Below are 23841 nucleotides of genomic sequence, written 5' to 3'. Positions count from 1 at the left end.
GCATCCATCTGATTCCACTGGATGTGTAACCATGACAACACATCCCCCATCTCGCTGCACAGCTTCACCGTGGGTAGCCAAGCAGGCTTGTACACAGCTGACCCTCCCCTCCACCACTGCTCAGCTAAACACCAGAGTCTGTCTTCCTCTGTCCTGGTTACCCAGAGATAGGTGCTCTCACCGTGGAGTGCGGCAAAAACAGGACTCTGGGACTTTTCTGTCCATCTCAGATGATCTCTTAGAGGTCAGGGGAGAAAGATGTCCAGGCTAGAAAGGTACCTCCTGTTTCTCAGTTACAAGTGCCACCGTTAGACATCTTAGTTCATAAGTTCAGACATGCAAAAAAAGTCCTTAAAATCCTCCTCAATCTGACTCCAAGTCCCCATGCAGCCAGACTGGGAATTTCAATCCCAGACAGAGCTGGGGTCTCCTTTCTTTAGGGTCCCACAGGAATATGGGGCAGATGTGGGATCCAGGATGTGAGGGAGGGGCCCCTAGCCTCCAGAGCTTCCTAGTTGCCAAATATGCCCTTTCCATTGGCCATGCCCATAGTGGTCCTCCAAGCCCCACAGCCCCTCCCTCCTGCCATGCCTGGGGTGAGGGCGGGGTGTGTGATGGAAGCTGAACAGCAGGTTGGCAGCCACCGTCAGAGCCCTCAACACTCAGACCTTTTGAACCAATTTGTCCACAGTATCACTGTAGCTCACAGACATAATCTAGAATGTGGAGAAAGTGAGTATGTGAGTATGTCTTCTCTGTTATTTATAGTAGTGAGAAATTAGAAACAACCAAAATGTACAACAATAGAGTAAATGATGGAGTTCCCATTCAATGAACTAAGATACAGTCTTTCAAATTGATGATCCCCAAAACCATTTGTCACCTGGAAACATGCTCACGTCATGTTAACGGGAAGAAACTGCATAGGCGTCGTAAGAGTCATTTTTGTTTAGGGTGTGGACGTGGCTGATTTTTCTCTTCTACTAACTTCCAAGTTTTAAGATACATTTATATGATTATATAGTTTGAAAAAGAAATTTATTTCCAAAATCAGTTTAATATTTTTTTCTCTTTCTCCTCCTTTTTAGGATGCTGTGGCTATGGCTGACAGGTAATACTTTTGTTCTGACATGTATTTTCTTTTTCTGTTCCTTTTACCTCTAGATACCTGACTAGGTATCAGTTCCCCTTGGTTATATGCTCCCAGGTTCAGCTTTTGTGTCTGCCCCTAAGAGTAATTAGCACTGGCTTTGGAATGACAGTGTGGGACCACAAGGACCCTCTGGTACTAAATCTTAGAATCTCAGAGCTGGAAGGGAGCATATGGTGAGACTCAGCCTTCAAGCCAGGGTGGGGTTTCCCCGAGCCCCTCCTTTCACCAGGAGTAACAGAGATCCAGAGAGTGGGACTTCCCTGGTGGTCCAGTGATTAAGACCCCACGTTTCCACTGCAGGGGATGTGGGTCGAGCCCTGTTAGGGGAACTATGATCCCACATGCCACGTGGTCAAAAAGCAAAAAAGTCAGAGTGTCCCCAGCGTCCCCCAGCTAAGCCAGGACCCAGACTGTGTGCTGCAGAAAGTATGCACATTATAGAGTCAGACAGGAATTTAAATCCTGATACCCCCATGACCTTGAACAAGTCCAACCAGTCTAGGACTCACCTTCCTTACTGACAAACAGGGATAACTTTGTGGGAATAAAATCAGACAATGTCTGTAAAGCAACACAAACAGTGAAGTTTAATAATGTCAGGGTTAAGAGCATAAGCTTTGGCAAAAGATAGACATGGTTTCAAATTCTGCCTCTGCTCCTTACAAACCCTGTGACAGCTGGGAGCAGGTGCAGAAGACCCAGAGCCCCAGTTCATGCTCATCGACTTGAGGGTACTTGACCGTGTGGAGAGGTTGCGTGTCTCTGGGTCCTGGGGTGGTGTGGAGGTGGGAGCTCCCAGGTCAGCATCTAAGGATCTTCCAGAAGGTGTGGATCTGGGGCTTTTTGGCCCACATCCCCCAGACCCCCACCCTCTGACATGACCCTACTCCGTCTCTCCTCAAAGGTGTAAACCAGCCACACCTATCCCCTCCAGTGACTTCATAGGTCAGTCACTGAAGCATAGGCCAGAAGGCCGCCCGCAGCATTTTAAAATAAGGAAATAAGAGTTCAGCTGGGGACTTCCCTGGCAGGTCCAATGGTTAAGACTCCACATTTCCAATGCAGGGGGTACAGCTTCATTCAATTCCTGGTTGGGGAACTAAGATCCCACATGCCACCTGGTGCGACCAAAAATAAAATGATTATTTTAAAAAAATAGTTCAGTAAAGAGGCCCTCATTGCTGCTCACTAGTGACCCTGGGGAAGAGTATCCCTCCATTCTTGTTAGTGTGTCTTTTTATACCGATAGACTCGGAAAATTCCTGCAAACAAAAACAGACGTGGAGATCTCAGCGCAGCCTGACTTTGAAGACCAGACCTTGGATTTCTCTGATGTGGAGAAGCTGATGGGCTCCATTAACACCATCCCAGGTGCGTGTCTCACCTGGGTGCATACTTGACACCAATTTCCCTGAGCTTTGGGTTAAAAACTTTGATGGCTAAAAAAAATCGTAAAAATCTAGAAACAGGCATTTTCCCCCACCAGCTGCATGAGCTTCCTGTTTTTGTCTTTATGGTTTGTAAGGGTGAAAACAGAGGTTGGCCTTCCTGGGGTAAATACCCCGCTCCCTCTCCTGGGGGCCAGCATCCGGCCCCCATCAGCCTATCTTACTCCAAACAAGTGTCCCAAAGTTTATTTCCTTGAATGTTGTATTTATGTCCCTCTCAAGTGGTTGTTTTTAGCATAGGATTAAGAGACGGATTTTGGAATCCTATGGAGCTGGCAAGAATCCCAGCCCTGCTACTTCTTACCTGTGTGATCCTAGACAACTTACCTAACCTCTCTGAGCCTTGGTTTCCTTGGTAAAATGGACATAACAATGACTCATGAGGACATGGTGAGAAATAAATAAGTAATGTATGTATAGCATGTCACATGGTGCCAGGTAGCTCTTAAAAATCTTATTGTGAGAACTCATTTTTTAAGACTGATACTAGAATTTAATATCATCTTTCCTTTCTCATCCAGCAACACCCAGCAATGTTATGAAAAATGTTTTATATTATCATTTTAGGTTTTCCTTCTTCAAAAGACTTTTTTACAGTCTTTTAAAAAATTAATTTTTGGCTGCGCTGGGTCTTCATTGCTGCATGCAGGCTTTCTGTAGTGGCAGCAAGCAGGGGCTATTCTCCAGTTGCAGTGCACAGGCTTCTTGTTGCAGTGGCTTCTTTTGTGGAGCACAGATTCATGGGCTCTAGAGCATGGGCTTAGTAGTTGTGGCACATGGGCCTAGGTGCCCTACAGCGTGTGGAATCTTCCAGGACCACGGATCAAACCCATGTCCCCTAAACTGACAAGCAGATTCACAACCATTGAACCACCAGGGAAGTCCTAGGTTTTTGCTTTACACAAGTGTTTTTTTTTTTTTAATGAAATCATCCTGTTTTATAATCTGTTTTTTTTTCCCTAGTGAAACATTTGTGATGAATATTATTTTGTACTGATAAATTTTTCTATGACATCATTTTAATGGCTCTATACCTTAATCTGTGGACTTAATTCTCACTGATAAATTCTTCTGCGACATCATTTTAATGGCTGTATACCTTAATCCTCAACTGTTGGTGCCAGGATGCTTCTAGGTTTTCCATCCTTATAAACCATACTGCAGTGAACATCCTTAATTGGAGTCTTGGAGGCCATTCTTAGACTCCCCAAATTGAGGAGAGATTTCGCTGAGCTGTGAAGTCCTTTAGATGGTCTCAGGACGGTATTGCCCAAATAATCAGACCCAGTCATTTGGAAGGAAAGGCACTATTGCCTAAGTCAGTGCTTGAGACACGTAGTGGTGGTTTCTCCTCACCCTCCTGTGTCTGGGTCCCAGGCAGATCATCAGCCCCCAGCCTGTATCCAGGGCCATCCCTCTTCTTACTGCCTCCCCGGAGGGGACTCTTCTTTGCAGGGTATAACAGGGTATCTGCTGTGCATCCTGAGCTACATCATGTGAGGATACAGGTTCTTTCTCTTCTTCTCACTTTTGTCATGTGAGGGGCCTTCCACCCCCTAACCAGCAAGGAAAAGCTGAGTACATTCCATGAAGTCCTACCTGGTCTGAACAATTTCAGCATTTGAAAATAAGGATGTTCTTGAAAGCCCCGGATGGAAGGAGATGCTGCCATGGGTGAAGAATTAGGGAAGACAGACAAGGCATGCTTCTTGGATGTGTGTGGGGGTGAGGTAGGAAGAATTATTAACCCACAGAGAAGAAAAGTATTAACTCAGTGGATGGACTCGAAATAAGTTGGTTCTGGGGACTTCCCTTGTGAGCCCCTGGTTAAGCATCCGCCTTCCAGGGCTTCTCTGGTTGCTCAGCGGTCAAGAACCCGCCTGCCAATGCAAGAAGCACAGGTTCGATCCTTGGGTCAAGAAGATCCCACATGCCACAGAGCAACCAAGCCCATGCCCCACAACTACTGAGCCTGTGCTCCAGAGCCCAGAATACATAACTACGGAGCCTATGTGCTGCAACTGCTGAAGCCAGTGTGCCCTAGAGCCTGTGCGCCACAATAAGAGGAGCCACTGCAATGAGAATAGCCCAAGCACTCGCCACAGCTAGGGAAAAGCCTGTGACGCAACAAAGACCAACACAGCCATAAATAAATAAATAAATAATTTAAAACTCCACCTCCAATGCAGAGGACACAAGTTTGATTCTGAACTATGGAGCCCATGTGCTCTGGAGCCTGCACGCCACAACTAGAGAAGCCCCCGTGCCAAAACGAAGACAGTGCAGTCCAAAAAAAAAAAAAGTTGGTTCTGAAAAAGCACAGTGTTTCCAAACCTAATCATCTCTCATCGTAATGAAATCATAATGAAGGAGCCAGTTGTTGCAGGCTCTTTCCCTCCTCTGTTCACTGTAGGACTGAGGGCGATGGTGCTGTGGTCCTGGCCATCCTGCCCCTTTGGGTGGTGTGGTGGAGTCCAAGGACCCATCGCTCCCTCGGGCAGGACTTGCAAACACCCCAGCCTGAGCCGCTGTCAGCAACCCCGCCTCCCCCAGCTCGTGTGGGTTGGTCAGAGCAAGATGGACACAACCGGTTCTTATTGAGGCTCCTGGTTTGGGGGTCTGGCCTCCCCCCCTGGCCACCCGGGCTGCCTGTCCCATCTCTGAAGCCCATGGCATGCTTTGAGGGATGAATTGTCCTGTAAAAGCGGCTGTTCCCATCTGGTGCCTCTAACTGACGGCTCCTCACTTGTCTTTGTTTTCCTCCCTTTTCCTCTTCTAGCTCCTTCTGCTCCAGTGATAAACCCACAGGCCCCTAACTCAGCCACGGGTTCCTCAGTCCGAGTGTGCTGGAGCTTGTACTCCGATGACACCGTGGAGAGCTATCAGCTGTCCTACCGGCCAGTGCAGGATGGCTCGCCTGGGAAGGAGCAAACAGGTGCGGTCTGCCAGGAGCAGAAACAAGCTCCAGCATGGGCCCTGGGGAGGTGGCGATGGGGTGAATCTGCACACCTAGCTCCTTGCAGGATGTTGTGCAGGCAGGTGAGCATGGCAGGAAGGGCTGGGAAGGCAAGTTGGGGCCGGGCTGGGGAGACTCATAGGGCTCAGATACGTGGAGTGTATCCACAGCCATCAGATCGGGGTTGTCCTGGGGATGATGGGTCTCTAGCTGCACCATGTGCAGGACGCATGGGGACACCCCTCCTCGAGGAGGCCCAGCAGGACTGGCTGGGTTCTAGCAGGTCCTGGCATGCGAGGGTGGCTGGGCTTTCCTTGAGGTCCCCCTGTGTTGGGAGAACCTGAGGGGGAGGTTAGTGTGCAGACCCCCAAGGGGCTGAGGAGGGCTCTGCAGCCTGGAAGGGCTGCTGCTAATCTGACCCACATTCCTAGGTGGAAAGGCCCTGGCCTCCACTGCATGCAGCCCTCAGCCCATCCTCTTCCCAGGGCAGTGGAGCTGGCTGGCTCAGGGTTAGGGCTGAGGGAGATGCCCCCTCTTTGTAGATAAGCCAGTCTCCTGTTGAGAAGGGGGCCAGACAGCAAAGGAGCTCCAGCTGAGCATCTGAAGGATCAGGGCCTGGCCAGGCCTGTTCTGTGTGCATGGGGTCAGAGCAAGACTGTGGGAAAGGGATTCAGAGACCTCCATCTTATGGATGACCTAGAGAGAGATGAGCAGACACGTGGGGACACCGTAAGTTATGGCAGAACCGGAATGAGAATTGAGTCCACAGGCACCCTGCCTGGAGCTCTTCCCCTTGTACCAATTCATGCAGATAGAGGGTTTCCGAATGCCAAAGGTGAGGATGATTTGTCTGCCCAGGGGTTAGGAAGGAACGGGAGTCCTTGAGAAAGGAACTTTAGTCCATGATGAGGGAGAGAATAAAGACTAAAGAGGGCATGGGAGGGGAGATTGAGGACCAGAAAGTCAGATCTAATTCATAGCAGTTTTTGCCACAAATCAGCCCTGTTGGCACCCTCTGCAGAAAATGCCATTGTTACGGGGCTTTGTCCTGGTGATTGATAAAGATCTTTTTTTTTTTAATATCCTGATCACATATTTTTAAAGTCTTTATTGAGTTAATTATTTCTGTTTCATGTTTTGGTTTTTTGGCCTTGAGGCATGTGGAATTGAACCTGCACCCCCTGCATTGGAAGGTGAAGTCTTAACAACCAGACTGCTGGGGACATCCTAGTAAAGATCTTTTCAATGAGCACTTTGTTATAAAGGAACTGATATCAGAGAGTGGATTAATGACCTGTCACTGCCTTAAGAGTCTGGGCATGTTTAGAGGTGTATCAGTTAGCTTTTTCTGTGTAACAACACCCCCCGACACACACATATACCCAACATATAAGCTAAAAATGACAAATTTTATGTTCATTCATTTGTTTCGAGGGGCAGGATAGTAGTAGGGAATTAAGAGGTACAAACTACTATGTGTAAAATAAATAAACTACAAGGCAATATTGTACAGTACAGGGAATATATACAATATTTTATGATAACTCTAACTGGAATATGATCTATAGAAATATTGAATCACTGTGTTGTATACCTGAAACTAATATTGTAAATCAATGATACTTCAACTTTTAAAATTACATTTATTATTTATTATAATTCTATGAATTGGATAGTTTTATTATAAACTATATCCAATTCTATGAATTAGATAGAATTTATTATAATTCTATGAACTAGATAGTTCTAGTCTGGACCAGCTTGGGTGGGTCTGGACAGGCTAGGATGGCCTTGCTGTTATGCCTAGGGCATCCGCTGCAATGCTGGGGGCCTCTGTTCACATCATGATCACATTCTTCAGGAGGCTGGTCCAGGTCGTTCCATGGAAGTGAAGGCATTCCTGGCAGGAAGAGGACAAGGCGTCCGTGCTCCAGCACTGCCCAAACCTCTCTTGCACCATGTTTGAAGTGGTCCCGTTGGCCAAAGAAAGTCACGTGGTTAAGCCCAGCTTCAATGGATAATGGGAAAGACCAGTCCTCTCAATGGAAGGGTCAGCAGAGTCTCATTGCAGAGGGGCATGCATACACAGCCGACGGGGATTGGTAGCCAGTTCTGAATCTACCTCAGGGAAAATAGATTATAGTGCAATGAACTTGGAGCCAGTTGACCTATTTTGGGGTTGAATTCCATTTATTTATTTATGTCTGTGCTAGGTCTTTGTTGCTGTGCACAGGCTTTCTCTAGTTGCAGCAAGTGGGGGCTGCCCTCTAGTTGTGGTATGCAGGCTTCTCATTGTGGTGGCTTCTCTTGTTGTGGCTCAAGGGCTCTAGAGCACAGGCTCAGTAGTTGTGGCACATGAGCCGAGTTGCCCCGCAGCACATGGAATCCTCCCAGACCAGGGATCAAATTGGTGTCCCCTGCACTTGCAGATAGATTCCTAACCACTGGACTACCAGGGAAGTTCTAGGCTTTAAATCCTATCATTTTTTCCCCCAGAGTTTACAATGACTGTCAAAGAAACATACTGCTCAGTGACAAACCTGTTGCCAAACACGCAGTATGAATTTTGGGTCACAGCTCAGAACAGGGCCGGCCTCAGCCCCACCAGTGAGCGTGCAGTGTACATGACAGGTAAGGGGCCACTCGTAGGACCTTCACTGAAGGGGACCCAGAAGTCTCGGCTTTCTTGATGGGGGCAGGGCTTTGATGTCACTTGGAAGGACGGGAAGAGCCTGGCACTTCTTTCCTTTTATTTAGTACACCAAATCTGTATGCCTGATATGACAGGGACATTTTTTTCACAGTTGGTCTCAAAAGAAGATAAAGCACTGCCCTTGGACCCAGTATCACAGACACACATGCAGCCATCCTCCACTCCAGAAATATCTGCAAGTGATTCCCTGGTGCTCCTTTGGGCTGTTAGAATGCTGCACATTGGATGGCTTATAAACAACAGAGATTTATTCCTGTGGTTCTGGAGACTGGGAAGTCCAAGATCAAGGTGCCAGCAGGTTCAGTGTCTAGGGAGGACACTTCCTGGTTCGGAGTGGCCTTTTTTGCGGTGTCCTCCTATGACGGAACTGGGCAAGAGCGTTCGTTGGGTTTCCTTGTATAATAAACCCCTTAAACCCTCAGGACCGAGGCACTTCTGGGAGACTCCAGGTATCATCACATTGGAGAGTAGGTTCCAACATAGAAATTTGGAGGGGGACATGATTGTCTAGGCTGAAACACCGAGTTTGCCTTTTATTGCACTCTTGTAGGAAGAGAGGGTTTGTGATGTGTGCTGTGTTCTGGAGCATGAGGCTGGATGTGAACAGGAGGGTTGTTCCTCTCTCCATTTCCCCTGCATTTAGCGCCTTGTCCCCCCATTATAAAAAGCAAAGAGATAAGGAGCTGCGAGGAGGCTGCACTCATCTCCTGGGAGTCTGGAAACCTGAACCCTGTGGACTCATACACGGTGGAGCTGACCCAGGCAGAGACGCCGGGGGCCTCGGGTGTAACTGAGTGAGTCACAAGGGGCGTTGGCTAGGCACAAGAGGCCTCAACACAGTGACACAGCTTAGGAAACATGTGGCATCTGGAGAGAAAGTTAAACACAGGAACCTTGATTTTAGATTGCTTAGTTTCATGAGAAGTAACTGAAACGTTGTGATTGAAGATAAATGATAGATGAGTGAAGAAGTGGATAAGTGGTAAACCTCAGGTTTGCTTTCTTAGCCCAACCAGGGTTTCCCATTATTCATTCAACAAATATTGAGTGTACAGACGGTGCCTGGGCACTGGTGACCCAGAGAGACAAATTCCGCACCCTGACAGAGCTGACAGTCTTAAGTTGGGAGAAATAGACAAAAACCAAGAAAATAAATGCTTAAGACAGACAGTAACATGAAGGGAAAAGAAATGCAATGAAATAGGGAATGCAGTGGAGGTGGAGTCTTACTTTGGAGAGAGTAGACATTTGAACTGAGACCAGATGGATGGGAAGGGAGGAGGCCTGAGAAGAGTGGATGCAGGCAAGGCCTGAAGGGCCGGAGTGAGCTTCCTGCACTGGAGGAGCCAAGAAACCCACCTGGCTGGAACTTGAGGAGGAGAAAGAACCAAGAGAAGCAGAAATGAAAGAGAATTGAATTCAATGTACAAAGAACATCATGTCCCTGGTGGTCAGATGTCTGGAGGCTCATGTTCCCCTCTGGTTGGCAGAGATCTGGAGGATTTCGCAGCTAGAAGAGGGCTGGACTCAGGAACCACAAGGGCCTGCAGATCCTACAAGTCTACAGCTGTGTACAGTGGAGGAATTATGGCTAGGCCTCTGGATTATGACCAGGCAGTCCAGAAGCTTATGAAAGTCAGCCAAGTGCAGGGGCTGCCCTACTGTGCACCAACCCAACTTTAGAGAAATGGAGAAGGAGGGGTTGGTGTCAACTGTTAGGGAGACAGATTCTTCTACACTAAATTCAGGGCTTGGGACCTGGCCATCTGTCCGCCCCGACCCCCAGACTGTTTGTCCCAGGTAGAATTCATGTGTCCACAACCACATCAGGGCTTGCTAACCTGGGTTATCTACTTCTAGGGATCCTCAGGAGCAGGGAAGGGAGTTCAGTGGTCTGACCCCCGCCCCAAATGGTTTGGATTTCCTTTGCAACTTGTGCTGATACTTTAAACCCTTTACACTGGGGGTCATCAGAAGGCTGGTCAGGGACGGAGGTAACCTGGGCAGTGCTTACTCTCCTAGTATAGATGGAATCATGGTATCCCTGAAGAAGACAAAATTCCTTCACTGCTCTGGCCCCTTTTTGCCTGTCCAGCTTATCCCCACCAGCTCACCCTCCCTCACCAACATGGGTCATATTTATTAATAGTTCCTTGTACTTTCAATGCTTCTTCCTGCCACAGGGCCTTTGCATGTGCTTCTTCTATGAAAGAGACTCCTCTATTCTCTTTCTTATCCATTTACCTCCCAGTCATTCTTTAGAGTTCGGCTCAAAAGCACCTCTCAGCTAGTGTACCTTCCATAATACACCATCAACTTGTCATGTTACCATCTTACATTTCTTCCAGTGATGGCTTGAGAAATGCCTTTCTTCTAGACTGGAAACTCTATGAGGGCAGCAGCTACATTCAGTTTCCCCCAGGGCCCCTCTGTATCAGCTCTAGTCAGATCATTTGTTCATAAACACAGACTGAGAGCCTGCTGTGAGCCCAGCGCTGTGCTCAGCTTGTGGCACTTGGCCCCTGCCCTCAGAGAGGCTGTGGCCCTGCCAGATAGGCTGACACACACTGGATTCAACTGCATGCGCGGCCCACTGATGCAGCGTTAGACACAGGCTGAGTGCAGTGCTGGGTGCCTGGGACACGGGGTGGGGAGCTTGGAGGGGTGAGAGCCGCAGACAGAAAGGGTACAAGAAAATGAGAAAAGGGGGTCCGATTGGGAGGGAGCACTGAGAGCCTCACTCCTGCCTGTGCCGCTGCTGGGGGTCAGCGGGGAGCGGCTGTGCGTGGGTCTGTCTGCCCCAGCCCCTCAGTGATGTCAGCATGCCTCCTCACCCAGGTCCGTTGTGGGCATCCCGACCTGCGAGTGCCTGGTGCAGCTGCAGCCCCGACAGAACTACACCATCTATGTGAGAGCCCTCAATGTGGGCGGCCCCAGCGCAAGGAGTGAGCCCGCTACCGTCCACACCACAGGTCTGTGCCCCCACCACAGACTCATTGGACCCAGAGTTACCTCTTCGTGGCAGACCCAGTGCTGCTGTGACTTCATTGGAAAAATCGACGAATGTTTACTAATACGAACACATGGCGAATCAGTCTAGGAAGGGACTCGGGGGTGATCAAAGCCCTGGGGGCCCATTTTACAGAAGGGGGCCACTTTATTTTTTCTGGCCGCACCACCCATCATGTGGGCGCTTGGTTCCCCATCCAGACAGGGAACCCGCACGCCCTGCATTGGAAGCCAGGGACTGCCAGGGAAATCCCCATTCTGTAACATTTTTTTTTTTTTTACGTGCTCTGTTTTAACCATAATTCAGAGATGGTTGTACGATCTCCTCCCTTCTCTCTGCTGCCCTCATTGAAAGTTGGATTTTGCTAACCTTTGTCAAAGTGATCACTAATAATTCCCTCAATTCCTATTCCCCTTGGCAAGCAGGTTAGAAATTCCTGCTCACCTGCAGGTATTTACAACCTCCCAGTGAAGAGCACAGCCACTGGGATCAGATGGGCTTGGGGTTTGGGTTTGTTGTTGTTGTTTTTTTATTCCTTATATTTATTTTTATTTTGTTTTTTGAAGTGTTTATTTATTTGACCACACTGGGTCTCAGTTGTGACACATGCGGTCTATTTCCCTGGCCAGGGATGGAACCCAGGCCTCCTGCATTGGGAACATGGAGTCTTAGCCACCAGGGACGTCTCTGGGGTTCCAATTTGAGTTCTGTCATCTACACCTGATGATAGGACCACCCTGCCCCTCTGTTTCCTCTTCTACAAAACGGAAATACTAACACCTGGATACTTGTAAGATGTGAATGAGATAAGACTCAACAAACCGCTTAGCTCAGTACTAGACACCCAGTAACGCCCGACCCATGTAAACTGCCATCATGATTAGCACGAGGGGCATCACCAGGCAAGGTCCAGGCTCACCAGTGTCAGACAGGGAGCTAATGCCGGCCACACGTGGTAAGGCCCCAGCCTGTGTGGAGTGCAACGTGGAGAAAGCAGTGGAGTGATTGGCTCGGGGGGGATCTCTGTGTGCCTCCTCCCCTCGCAGGCAGCTACTTCCCCCTGAATGAGCACACCTGCCATCCCTGGCTGACTGTATCCGAAGATGGGCTCACGGTTGTGCGAAGCGAGAGGAGAGGCCCCACCAGGGAGCCAATCCCCAGCAACACCCAGTTTACCAGGTACTGTATCAGCCCCTCACCTGAACAGTTCATGAACCCCCCTCATACGTGCTGTTATCCGGGTACAGTGGATTATGACTGATGCAGCCTTGAAAGGGGCTTCAGGCTCTGACTCCCAGAAGTGAGGGGGGGGTGGGAGGCTGGGGAGGGGTAGTAGGGGTCTGATCAATGTCAGAAGGGGAGACGTGGCCTCTTAGTGGGGTCCTGGGCTCCCAGAGCAGTGGGAGAACAAGGACCCAGCCCCTCAGTGCGGAGCCCAGAGCTCTCTCTCCCACTGGGCAATACTTTCTAACAAAACTCCTGGTGAAAAACCGAAGCTGGTGGAAGGAGTGATGATCATGCAGGTGCAAGACCTGAGGGAGGGGTGTCCATCAAAGATGCGCCCTGTCGGTCTGGATTGATGCTATTTTCAGAACTTAGTACTTAAGGTCGAAATGATGTATTAATACCTTGCATGCAGTGCTAAATTGCTTTAGTCATGTCCAACTCTTTGCGACCCTATGGACTGTAGCCCACCAGGCTCCTCTGTCCATGGTTCTTTACCACTGGTGCCACCTGGGAAGCCCCCATTTATACCTTACTTCTTTCCAAATACTTAAAGAAGACTTAAAATAGGGGCCAAGGAACTTCCCTGGCAGTCCAGTAGTTAAGACTGTGCCTTCCAGTGCAGGGAATGTGGATTTGATCCCTTGTGGGGAAGCTAAGATACCACATGCCTCACTGCCCCCCCCCCAAAAAAAAGGCAATATTGTAACAAATTCAATAAAGACTTTAAAAATGATCCACATAAAAAATATATATAAAAAAGGGGGGGGGGCAAATGTACCCTACTGAAATAGAAAAATCACAGCAGTGGATGTAAAAAAAAGAACATGGCTTAACTTCAAGGGCTAATTTCTGTTTTTAGGATTAAATATTAAACACAGTTCTCAGCTTCTTGGTAATCAAGATAGAAAGAATTCTTGGTGGGCTGGTCTCAAAGTCAGGAGGATCTTCTAAGGAAGAAAGGATTTAGGGGGCCAGAGGGGCTACCAGTGAACAACTGCATCTAGCCTCCCTGCCTGCCTCCTGGACTGTCTCGTAACTGTCTCTTCCTCTGACGCTGGCTCCCTGCTGACCTTCTTACTGCATGTGTGTTATGCACCTGCTATCTGTTCCCTGGTGGCTCAGATGGTAAAGACCACAGGAGACCCTGGTTCGCTTCCTGGATCGGAAAGACCCCTTGGAGAAGGGAATGGCTACCCACTCCAATGTTCTTTCCTGGAGAATCCCATGGACAAAGGAGCCTGGTGGGTTACAGTCCAGGGGGTCACATAGAGTCGGACATGACTGAGTGACTAACACACGTCTGTGCCAGCTTGTGACAGCAGATCAGCACAGAGTACACAACTTTATCCTCCTTGCCTTCAGCCATTCAACACTGGGTTGGCGGGGAGAGAGGAATAAGTAACAATAAAGTTCTTACCTGCGTTAATAAACAATATGAAACTGATCAAATCTTAAAGTTCTTATTGACTTTTTTCCAATAATTCTTGAGTTGGGCAGCCCCTAATCCAGCAGGTAGAAAGGAGGTCCAGAGAGCTGTACAGAATGAAAGACTTTTTCAGGTGGAAGGGATCTCAGGAACAAGGAAATTATACTTCCAGGCAAAAAAAGAAAGCAGGTTGGTTAAATGTCCACCGACAGAGGAATGGATAAAGATGTGGTACATATATACAATAGAATATTACTGAGCCCCTAGAAATAATGGAATAATGCCATTTGCAACAACATGGATGGATCTAGAGATTGTCTTACTGAGTGAAGTAAGTCAGAGGAGGAGAAATATCATATGACATCCCTTTTATGTGGAATCTAAAAAGAAATGACACGAACAAACTTACAAAACAGACTCACAGACTTAGAGAACGAACTTACGGTTGTCAGGGAGTAAGGATGTGGGGAAGGGAAAGTCAGGGGGTTTGGAATGAATATGTACATACTTCTATATTTAAGATGGATGGCCAACAAGAACCTACTGTTCACGCAGCAACCTGGATGGGAAGGGGGTTTGGGGGAGAATGGATACAGGTATGTGTGTGGCTGAGTCCCATCACTGCTCACCTGGCTATCACAACATTGTTTGTTAACTGGCTATACCCCAATACAAAATTTAAAAAAAAATTTTTAAAAGCAGGTTAACTGTGGTAAGGTTACTTTCCTTTAGGAAAGGTCAGGGGTCTCTCAGGCACATTACCTAACTAATGTTCTTATTGACTGGTTTAAAACTCCGTTTAGGGGAAGGTAAAGCTGTAACTAAGCTGCTGCTGACGGGTGACATGGGGCCTGGCACAGAGCCTGTTTGGGCCTGTGGTCTTGCTCATTTGTTTTTAATATTTATTTATTTAGCTGCACTGAGCTGTAGTTGCAGCATGTGGGCTCTTAGTTCCAGGGCAGGAATCGAACCTGGGCTCCCTGCGTTGTGAGCACAGTCTTAACCACTGGACCACAAGGAAAGTCCTCAGTCTCTTTCTTTTTTAAGGAACAAGTGAACCAAACCTTTTTGTTACTGTAAAAAGCCCCGTTGCTGAAAAAGCACACAGGGTGGGCATGTCTCCTCCTCACCTGTGACCAGCAGTGCACTAACCTTCTTCTGCTCTTCAGCATCGGGCAGCTGAGCTTTGAGAGCACAGGTTGTGCCGCCTTGCAAATGGGGTGCCTGACCACCTGCCTCCACCCTTCCTGACCACTCACTGACCGACCCCAGCAGCTGGTGTCACTCACCTGCACAGCCAGGCGTGGGTCACCCCAAATGACACATACTTCTACTTTCTAAAACCAGGTGTGCTGCAGTCATGGGAAACCTGATTCCAGTCCGAGGGCGCCATTACTGGGAGGTGGAGGTGGACGACTGTTCGGACTACACAGTGGGTGTGGCCTTTGAAGATGTCCCCAGACAGGAGGACCTGGGGGCAAACCGCCTCTCATGGTGCATGAGGCACGCATTTGCATCATCAAGGTAAGGCGAAATCTGGGTACCCGAGATCAAAACGTGCTTTGCTAAGAATAGAGCGAGAGGTTTTCACTGTAATAAGTAAGGCCCACGCTATGTTTTCTATAATACACTAAGATGTTTCAGGACTCATTTCCTGCCCCTTTCCCTAGTCTAGCTAGAAAGAGAAAGCAGCTCTGGGTACTTCTGATAAAATAGCTAAAATTTATGGAGCACTTATCCTGTGTTAAGCACTGCTCAACAATCTTACACATACGGTCTCATTTACTTCTCACAGTTGTGTCATCCCATTTACTTATTTTGGCTGTGCTGGGTCTGCGTTGCTTCTCGGGCTCTTCTCTAGTTGCGCCGAGCAGGGGCTGCTCTCCCGTTGCAGTGTGTGGGCTTCCCATCGTGTTGGCTCCTCTTGTTGCGGCGCGCAGGCTCTAGAGCCTGTGGGCTCAGTAGTTGTGGTTCCCGGGCTCTAGAGCACAGGCTTAATAGTCGTAGCACTCGGGTTTAGTTACTCTATGGCATGTGGGACTTTCCCAGACCAGAGAGGGAAACTGCATTTCCTACATTGGCAGGTGGATTCTTTACACAGAGCCACTGCCAACATGGATTCAGGGCTTGGATTCAAACCCAGGCAGTCTGGCTCCAAAGACAGCATTCTTTACCACTAAGTGGTTGGTTTTACGTTTATGTTCAACCTCAGTGTTACTAAATGAAGTTTGACTTGAAGCTCCAAATCCAGCTTTTTTGGTAGATGTGGGCAGAAGCTTAATGGTTATGATTAATTATGGTTTGCTTCTGCTGCTAAAAGCATTCTGTCCTCTAATGGAGGAAAATCCACAAAGCCCAGGCCAATAGACACTTCAGACTTAGAAGGCCATGAGTGCAACCTCCCTCCATCTCAAAAATTGCAAAAAATTTTATCACCCCACTTTCCCAGCATTGTTTGTACTATGGGACCTCTGACCCTCAGCTTGCTGAAACCTATTTATGTTTCACACAGTGTAGCCTCGATCATGGTTAGTTAAATGTTGCCATGCCCAAGCAAAGGTGAGAAGAGCAACCTTCCTCCTGTAAGGTATTAGGACTAAAATGCACTCTAAAATGCACTCTGCTAGACCTCAGACCCAGTTTAGAGAATGCAAGAAACACTGTGCACTGAGCCACACACTGTTTTTGAATATTCTGCCTGAAGTAAGACTAAAAATCAGTCTCCTCTCTTAGTTAAGATCAAGAGGCATAAAGGAAGCGTGGGCATCTGTGTGGAGTGGGAGAGGTAAGGCTAAAAGAAGGGTAGAAACGCAGAGTAGGACAGGAAGGGCAAAAGCTGAGCGCTTGAGCAGGTTTGTAGTCCCACCTTGGAAAGATGTCGGGGTGTGTGCGTGTGTGTGTTCACAATGGAGGACTTGCACTTATTGACTCATAGTCTTAGACTCTATAGGTGGTGGGAGAGAAGTAGAGAGTGACTGCTGTTGAGAAAAAATGTGAACTGGGATGGAAACGGGCTGGTTTGCTCCAGCATGTTCTTAAGTGTTCACCCCAACTGTGTGGACCCACATGCTGGCCCACAGAGCTCTTGACATGTCCATAGTGGGGCAGCGTTAGGCAACTCCCTTGGCTTTGGCTTCAGCCATTTCCAAAGCACACAGGAGAGGCAGCCTCGCTTCATGGTGAAACCCTCCCCCAGCAGGAGAGGGTGCCAGTGCATACAGTTCTGAGTGGTGATGGCCCCCAGATGCCCCACTTGGTTTGAAAGTTAAGAATGGGATGCCTCACAGTAATGTGCAGATTATACATAAAGGCCCCGTTTACTGCATGAAAGATCATGAAACTCCCTGTTTCAAATGTCTTTTATTTCGGGGGATTTACACATCTGAACCTTGAAATCCACATTTTAAACATATGATTTCTATACAAATTTTGATGCAGTATGAGTTTATGATACTGTGTGTTAAGTTTTCTAGGTTAAGTGGCTGCTCAAAAACAAAGTTTTGAAATGTAAGCTTCTTAGGACAAAGAGATGTATAGTTTTAGAAATGGCCTGTTACTTTGATAGTCATTTAATGAAGGAAAATAATAATCATAGGAGTATTTGAAAATTGAAATGTTCTGAAGCTTCTCCACAGAGTTTCTGAAGCTTTGCTATATCAACATTTAATCTTCAGGCATAAGTATGAATTTCTACACAACAAGACGACTCCAGACATAAGAATAACGGTTCCCCCAAAGAAGATTGGTATTCTGTTAGACTATGAAAATGCAAAGTTATCATTTTTCAATGTGGACATTTCTCAGCATCTGTATACATTCAGCTGTCAGCTTCACCAGTTTGTTCATCCTTGTTTTTCCCTGGAAAAGCCTGGCTGCCTGAAGATACACAACGGTATTTCAATGCCAGAGCACGTCACTTTCTATTAGCCCACTTTGCTTGTCTCTCTTCTGTACCTACCCCTCTCCCAGCCACTCACACCTCAGCTGCCTGAACTTGGCGTTCAAGCACCGTGCACCGTGTCACTTCTGGCTCATGTTATCTGGCAGACTGGTGTGCTGGCATTCATTTCACCTGATTGGATCCTATGCACTGCCACCTGTGTGAGGCTAGGTTACTCAGTTCTAGTCCTGGCTCTAAAATGAAGGCTCAAACTAAACTCAAAGGTCTTTAAGGTTGTCAAACTGCATTGGTCTATTTGTGTATAAGAAAAGTATCTGAGTCCCCAAGGCCTGTGGAGCTTGGGGGAGGAGGGAAGATTCATGTTAGTGGCTCTGGCTGCCCCAGCACTTGTGACATCTCATTTGTTGGCCAAGAACTGGCTTGAGAAGAGGCCATCTGCAAGGAGAACCAAGGAAGCCGTATGCTCTTCTCAGCGGCATTCTCATTTTCCCAGTGGTCAGTGGCAGTCTGGGTGGTGAGGTTTCTCCCATCAAGTACTTTCTAAAAACCTGTTCCTCTCCATGTATTTATGTTCTCTAATTTTGAAGTGACTTTTATAATGCCTGATTCCACAAAGGCAAGACAGTGTCTGTCTTGTTCAGCACTCAGTCCCCGAGGGCTGACACGTGCACAGAGTATCTGTTGAATAAAGAGCTGCTTTTTCATCCACCCACTGCTCTTCAGCCTATCACTGCTCTACACATGAGGGATGGCAGGGCTCGTTCAAGCTGTGGCAAAAGACCTACGACCAGGAGATGGGAGGGGAGGCAGTGTGACAGAAAAGGGGCACCTGGGGCTTGGTGGCCAGGTCAGTAAAGATGCAATATCACATGCTTCTTGGTGTCACACACAAATACTAAACGTGTTGCTTTCACTGCATGTTGGGGACATGGTGTTGGGCCGGGGGGCCCTCCTAGGTCTGGTCAACATAGACACCAGTAGTTGCAACTGATTCTAGGAACTGACCTATAAGGTAAAGAGAACCATATCTGAAATTGGAAGGCCCGAGTTTGATTGCTATTATAGCCACTTTGCTTTAGACCCTAGAAAAGTCACACTTATCTCCCTGAACTTCTCCCTTTGAACAGAGAAAAATAACTTATGTGTGTGCATGCATGCCAAGTCACTTCACTCATGTCTGACTCTATGCAACCCCATGGGCTGTAGCCCGCCAGGCTCCTCTGTCCATGGGATTCTCCAGGCAAGAACACTGCAGTGGGTTGCCATTTCCTTCTCCAGGGGATCTTCCCCACCAGGGATCAAACCCTCATGTCTCCCTCATTGGCAGGCGGGTTCTCTACCACTAGCACCACCTGGGGAGCCCCTTGTCCTACAGGAGAGGAGATTTAATGACAAACATGAGAATGCAGAACCATGTATGACAGAGAGCAATGCACAACAGTCTTTTAGGAGCAAACATCCGCCCGCCAAGTGCAGAGCTGAGTGCTATGGGGAGAGGTAGTCTTCAGCCACTGGCTTTGGGGCCTCCTGCCTCGTTGCTCTCTTGCATTCTGTGAGCTCCATGCCCAGCCCTCTCGGCTGCATTTCTGGTTTGGTTGTTGAGTTCAAGTTTCCAGGTGCCAGTTCTCAGAGACAATTTAGTATTATGTCCTGTGGGTGCTTCTTTAAACATATATGCCTGGATCCCATCACTTAGGGTTTTGTGTTAACTGAAAAATCTTTCATGCTTCCCAGTGCATGCTGAGTCTGACACAAGGAACCCCTGTTATCTCCTATCTCAAAACCCTGCCTATTCGTATAAATAAGAACTCAGATTCTTAAACTCACAACTCAACCTGACAATCTTAAACCTCCTTACACACACACACATATCTCTGCCCTACCCTGAAATAAGGAAGTAGCAGAGATGGCTCAAGTTGCAATTAAAATGTGTGTGTGTGTGTGTGTGTGTGTGCGCGCGCACGCGCACGCGTGTATGTATTCAAAAATGCTCTCAGCTACTAAAAAAACTGAGTAGGAAGTTGGACCTCACAGATCAAATAAGTTTGAACACACGGTTCTAACAGGCTTTATTTCACATATAACATAAAATGGATAAAAACTAGGCACGTATAAGGTTTTAATAAGATTTTAATCAAGAAAAAATGGTCTACAATTAGCTTTGACATTTAAAATCCACTTAATTTAAACAAGGCAGATGACCAACTTCAAGCATCACAATTACTCAGCATAAAGAACCTTTAACATGTTTCTCATCTTCTACAAGGAAAAAAAAAAGTCTAGAAAAGAACCAAAACAAAACGTTTGTTTTTTTGTAAAATATTCTAATTCCTTAAAATGCCAAGAACTATCTACTGAAACTACATTTCAACAAGGGGCAGGATTTACCTCAAGGCCATGTTCACCTGCAACCTGCTGATAAATCTGTTAAAAAACAAAACAGAAAAAGATTAAAAAAAAAAAAAAAAAATCAGACCACTGTAGCCACAATCCTTCATAATGGGCAATTAAGACAAAAGGTATCAAAATCTGTTCTTTTCTTAGCTTTACTTATATCACCATATAACTCTTTGAGCAAGTAATTAACATAAGCTTTGGCCTCCCCACCTTAACAAAGGGGAAAGGGAATATGTAAAACCACCATAGAATCCTGGTGTAGACTAACAGGGGTTCGGAGATTTAGAACACTCAGAACCTATGGCACCCTTATTAGATGAGATTGCAAAGTTGGTTAGAGACTTGGGATATAAACTGACACTGGTTTCTAGTAAAACTGAATCGCCTTTTCTTTGGAGAAGTATTATGTTTAATAACTGACTTCCTGTTGATTCAAACAACAGTTTGCAAGCACTTGTACACGTCCAATAAAATATTTCTGAAGCTTGTGCTTGGTCATCAGTCTGCTCTTTCCATCTTCCAGCACGTGTGAAAACCTCACATGGCTCACACACTGACAGCTGCCCCCAGCACGATTCACCATGATGCAGCATTCTGTAAACAACACCATGCTGGTCTCCATCCAAGGAGGTGTAGCCATCTGGAGGCTTCCTGGACGCTCTGAAGCCTGCACTACAGGAAAGGTCCTCTCCTCCGCTTTCCTAACCAACTTCTCCAATGTCCAATTGCTTTCCTATCAATTAAGAGTAAGAGTCTCATGGATTCGCTAAGTCTTTCTTCACCCTCACTCATCTCTGTATTTCCTACTCCTATTTTCTACAGGAAGATGATACAAACTGTTATTGCTGTTGGTAGATAAGTAGGTCTTGAATTCATTTTGCACACAAGACCTGTTCTATCTACCTTTTCATTTAGGAGGCTAAAAGCAGAGTCAGCTTGACTTCAAGGACTCTTATTTTGTTAGTCTCCAGAAGAACATGACAAGTCCAGCTTTTAGAACACTGTCTTCTAGCATATCAAGATACTGAGGGAATGGTCATTTATTACTTTTATAACTTAAAGCTTTAAGAAATTTGAACTCTTACATATGGTTCCTTATGGTTACATATGGTTCCTTCACAGCAACCAATGGTTAATGAACCTAAATGCAAGATAACACTTTGTGATTTGGAAAAAGTCCACCCAGTCAGCATCTTTTCTGTCAATTAGGAAGTCTCCTGCAAGGAGCATTAACCATGAGTGAGGCACAACTATGCCCCAAGTCAGTAAAATGCTCCCAAATATTTCAGAAATGCTACTGAACAGTTCATGTCTTACTACTTCAGAGCTTCTGAACAGTTCATGTCTTACTACTACAGAGCTTCTTTTCTGCAATTCCCCAATCCCAGAAAAAAACATTAAGCCCAACTTACTAATTGATTGCCTTTTCTTCATTTTCCCCAGTTTGACAGATTCAGGTTTTTCTGCTCTATTTCCACCTCACTCAAATCCTGGTGGAATTAAACTGTCATTTATGTGAGCTATGCAAATTCAATTTAACAGCTTGCAACTGATTAAAACAACATGCAGTCACCCAGACAGAGCCAACAAAAATGTTTTTGTAGTATGAACTTGGATTCTAATCTTGCTGTCTCCCCTGTGCTCATTCCTAAGCTTAAATGTGGGGATCTCTCTTTGAAAGCACCTTAAATGTCCTTATATTCAAAAAGACTGGAAAAAAAAAAAAGACTGAACTGGAGACAAGAATATAATCCACTCACTGGGAAAGAATCCAACAAATTGAGGTTTCCTAGCTATGCATTTAAACAAAGCGCAGGAACTTAGTTTTTACAAATGGACTTACTGAGTACATACATTACTTCTTGGTAAAACCATCCTATTATTCTGCCACTCAGAAAGATTTACTACCCTCTGACTTCCTTTCATATCCCAAATACCCATCCAGTTACGGGGGGGGGGGGGATAGCAGCGAGAGAAGGAAAACAAGAGAAGCAAGAGAAGCATGATCCAAAAATAAGGCTAATGCTCCGGGAAAAACACCTGGCAGTGTCTTCTGTACAATTTAGAATTCAGCCACAGATTCCTGGAAATCTGGAATGACCCTCCCCGATCCTTGTCCACCTGTATAAAAGTCGCTTCTTAGAAGTACTGACTAATTTTTCCTCTCTCAGGCTGAGTTAAGTGCCACACACTCACCTCCTTCAGAATACTTAAGTGGCTATACTGCCACTATGACCTATGTCTACTCCACTTGACTATAAGTCAATCAAAGCCAAGAACTGTGCCTTCATAATTTCTGAATGATCGAATCATGAAAACAACGGTGTTCTGCTTTCAAAGTGCTCATATACCTGAAAAAAAAAAAAAAAAAGAGACATCAAATTGTCTTCCAAAATTACAAGTCTCTTTATTAGAAAGTGGGTTTCAAATTCCGTGTACAGGCAGGAGCAGGGAGAAGGATTCTCAACCTTTCTTCTGTCCCAGTATACCTTGGATGGATTCATAATGCACCTAAATGTACAACACGTCCCTCTTCATTCCCGCTCACTTCTTCTCCCAAAGACTTGTTTAGCAATCCAAAGAGACAGCACGGTGTGGAGGAAAGAATTCTGGGTTGGAAATGAAACCTCACTTCTAGTTTGTCTCACTAACAACCTGTGTTACTTTCAGTCGGTCTCCTCTCTGAGACTGTGCTTCAATTTAAGATGAAAGGAGGGGGTATGACATAGACGATCCTGTTCCACCTCTAATACCAAACGATGACGCTGCTGGCCAATTCGGGAAGCTTAAAAATGACCATCTGTGAGAGTACTTTTTCAAATTAATGCAACAGGCGCTGCATTCCAGGCAGGAATCATCGACTCAGAAAGGCAGGGTTCGTATAGACTTTTACGTTACGTAACTTACGCAACACAGATCTTGCCCCCGTGAAATTACACCTACTTGAGTTTTTTCTTAAACTTCATTCTGGGTGTGGATTTCTCCCTTCCGTATCTATCCTCACGACTTTTCCGTGAGCTATCAAGCTCGTTTTCCAGACGAGGTCGAAAGAGCTGAGGACAATGAGTTAGTAACGAGGACAATGAGTTAGTAACGAGACCTCGGTCGCTAGTGGCCTGACCCGGCGACAGATACACCGACCCCTCACCTCTAACTCCGGTTCCCTGCCGCATCCCTGAAGCCCGATGCTACAGACAGCCTGCCTACAAGGTCGCTGCAGTCATCCGCCCCGCCGAATGGCCAGAGAGCAGCCTTACCTTACGCAACACAAGGAGCCTGCTTTCCGGTATCCGATGTCGGTGGCAACTCCCTTCTCCTTCCTGCAGAAAAGAGCTCCTTCCGGTTTCCGGGGCGCCAGGAGGAAGTCCTGCCCCACGCGGCAGCGTAAGGCGGTGCGTCGCGTCGAGGCGCCGTGCGGAGGCGCCGAGAATTAAGCTTGTGACACTGTAGGAGGTGTGCTCTCCCCTGGGCAGTACAGACCGGAGGAACGCTGGACAGTGGGTTGTTGTTGCTGGGTCCACGGCCGTGGGGAGAGGCCTGGGAGCCATTCAGCGGCGCCTGGGAAAGCGACTTGGAGACGCCATCTTCTAAGAAAATAACCCCCTTCTCC

At 46.9% G+C, this 23841-nt stretch overlaps 1 protein-coding gene, 1 long non-coding RNA gene and 1 other non-coding gene across 5 annotated transcripts in view; 1 reads left to right on the top strand and 2 right to left on the bottom strand.

Annotated features, from left to right (window-relative positions):
* Positions 1-19897, top strand: part of FSD2 (fibronectin type III and SPRY domain containing 2) — a 40101-nt gene extending 20204 nt beyond the window's left edge. For all 3 annotated transcript variants that reach the window (XM_061158817.1, XM_061158815.1, XM_061158816.1), the window contains 9 exons: positions 1089-1111; positions 2403-2524; positions 5381-5536; positions 8054-8188; positions 8914-9064; positions 11109-11242; positions 12327-12459; positions 15281-15457; positions 17608-19897. In XM_061158817.1, the coding sequence (XP_061014800.1) occupies positions 1089-1111; positions 2403-2524; positions 5381-5536; positions 8054-8188; positions 8914-9064; positions 11109-11242; positions 12327-12459; positions 15281-15457; positions 17608-17860 (1284 nt within the window). In that variant the 3' untranslated portion in view covers positions 17861-19897. The remainder of the gene's footprint in view (positions 1-1088; positions 1112-2402; positions 2525-5380; positions 5537-8053; positions 8189-8913; positions 9065-11108; positions 11243-12326; positions 12460-15280; positions 15458-17607) is intronic.
* A 39-nt stretch (positions 19898-19936) lies between these two features.
* Positions 19937-23562, bottom strand: LOC133067834 (uncharacterized). The gene is made up of 4 exons (XR_009695414.1): positions 23489-23562; positions 23175-23284; positions 21644-22582; positions 19937-20258 (listed from the first exon to the last, which is right to left on the bottom strand). It is a non-coding gene; the product is annotated as an uncharacterized LOC133067834 (long non-coding RNA).
* LOC133068728 (small Cajal body-specific RNA 15) lies at positions 21075-21202 on the bottom strand. The gene has a single exon (XR_009695680.1). It is a non-coding gene; the product is annotated as a small Cajal body-specific RNA 15 (non-coding RNA).
* Positions 23563-23841: the final 279 nt, after the last annotated feature.

The sequence above is a fragment of the Dama dama genome, chromosome 13 (genome assembly GCF_033118175.1).
Source record: "Dama dama isolate Ldn47 chromosome 13, ASM3311817v1, whole genome shotgun sequence".
NCBI classification, from domain to species: Eukaryota; Metazoa; Chordata; class Mammalia; order Artiodactyla; family Cervidae; genus Dama; species Dama dama.
This window is presented reverse-complemented; position numbering and strand designations above follow the sequence as displayed.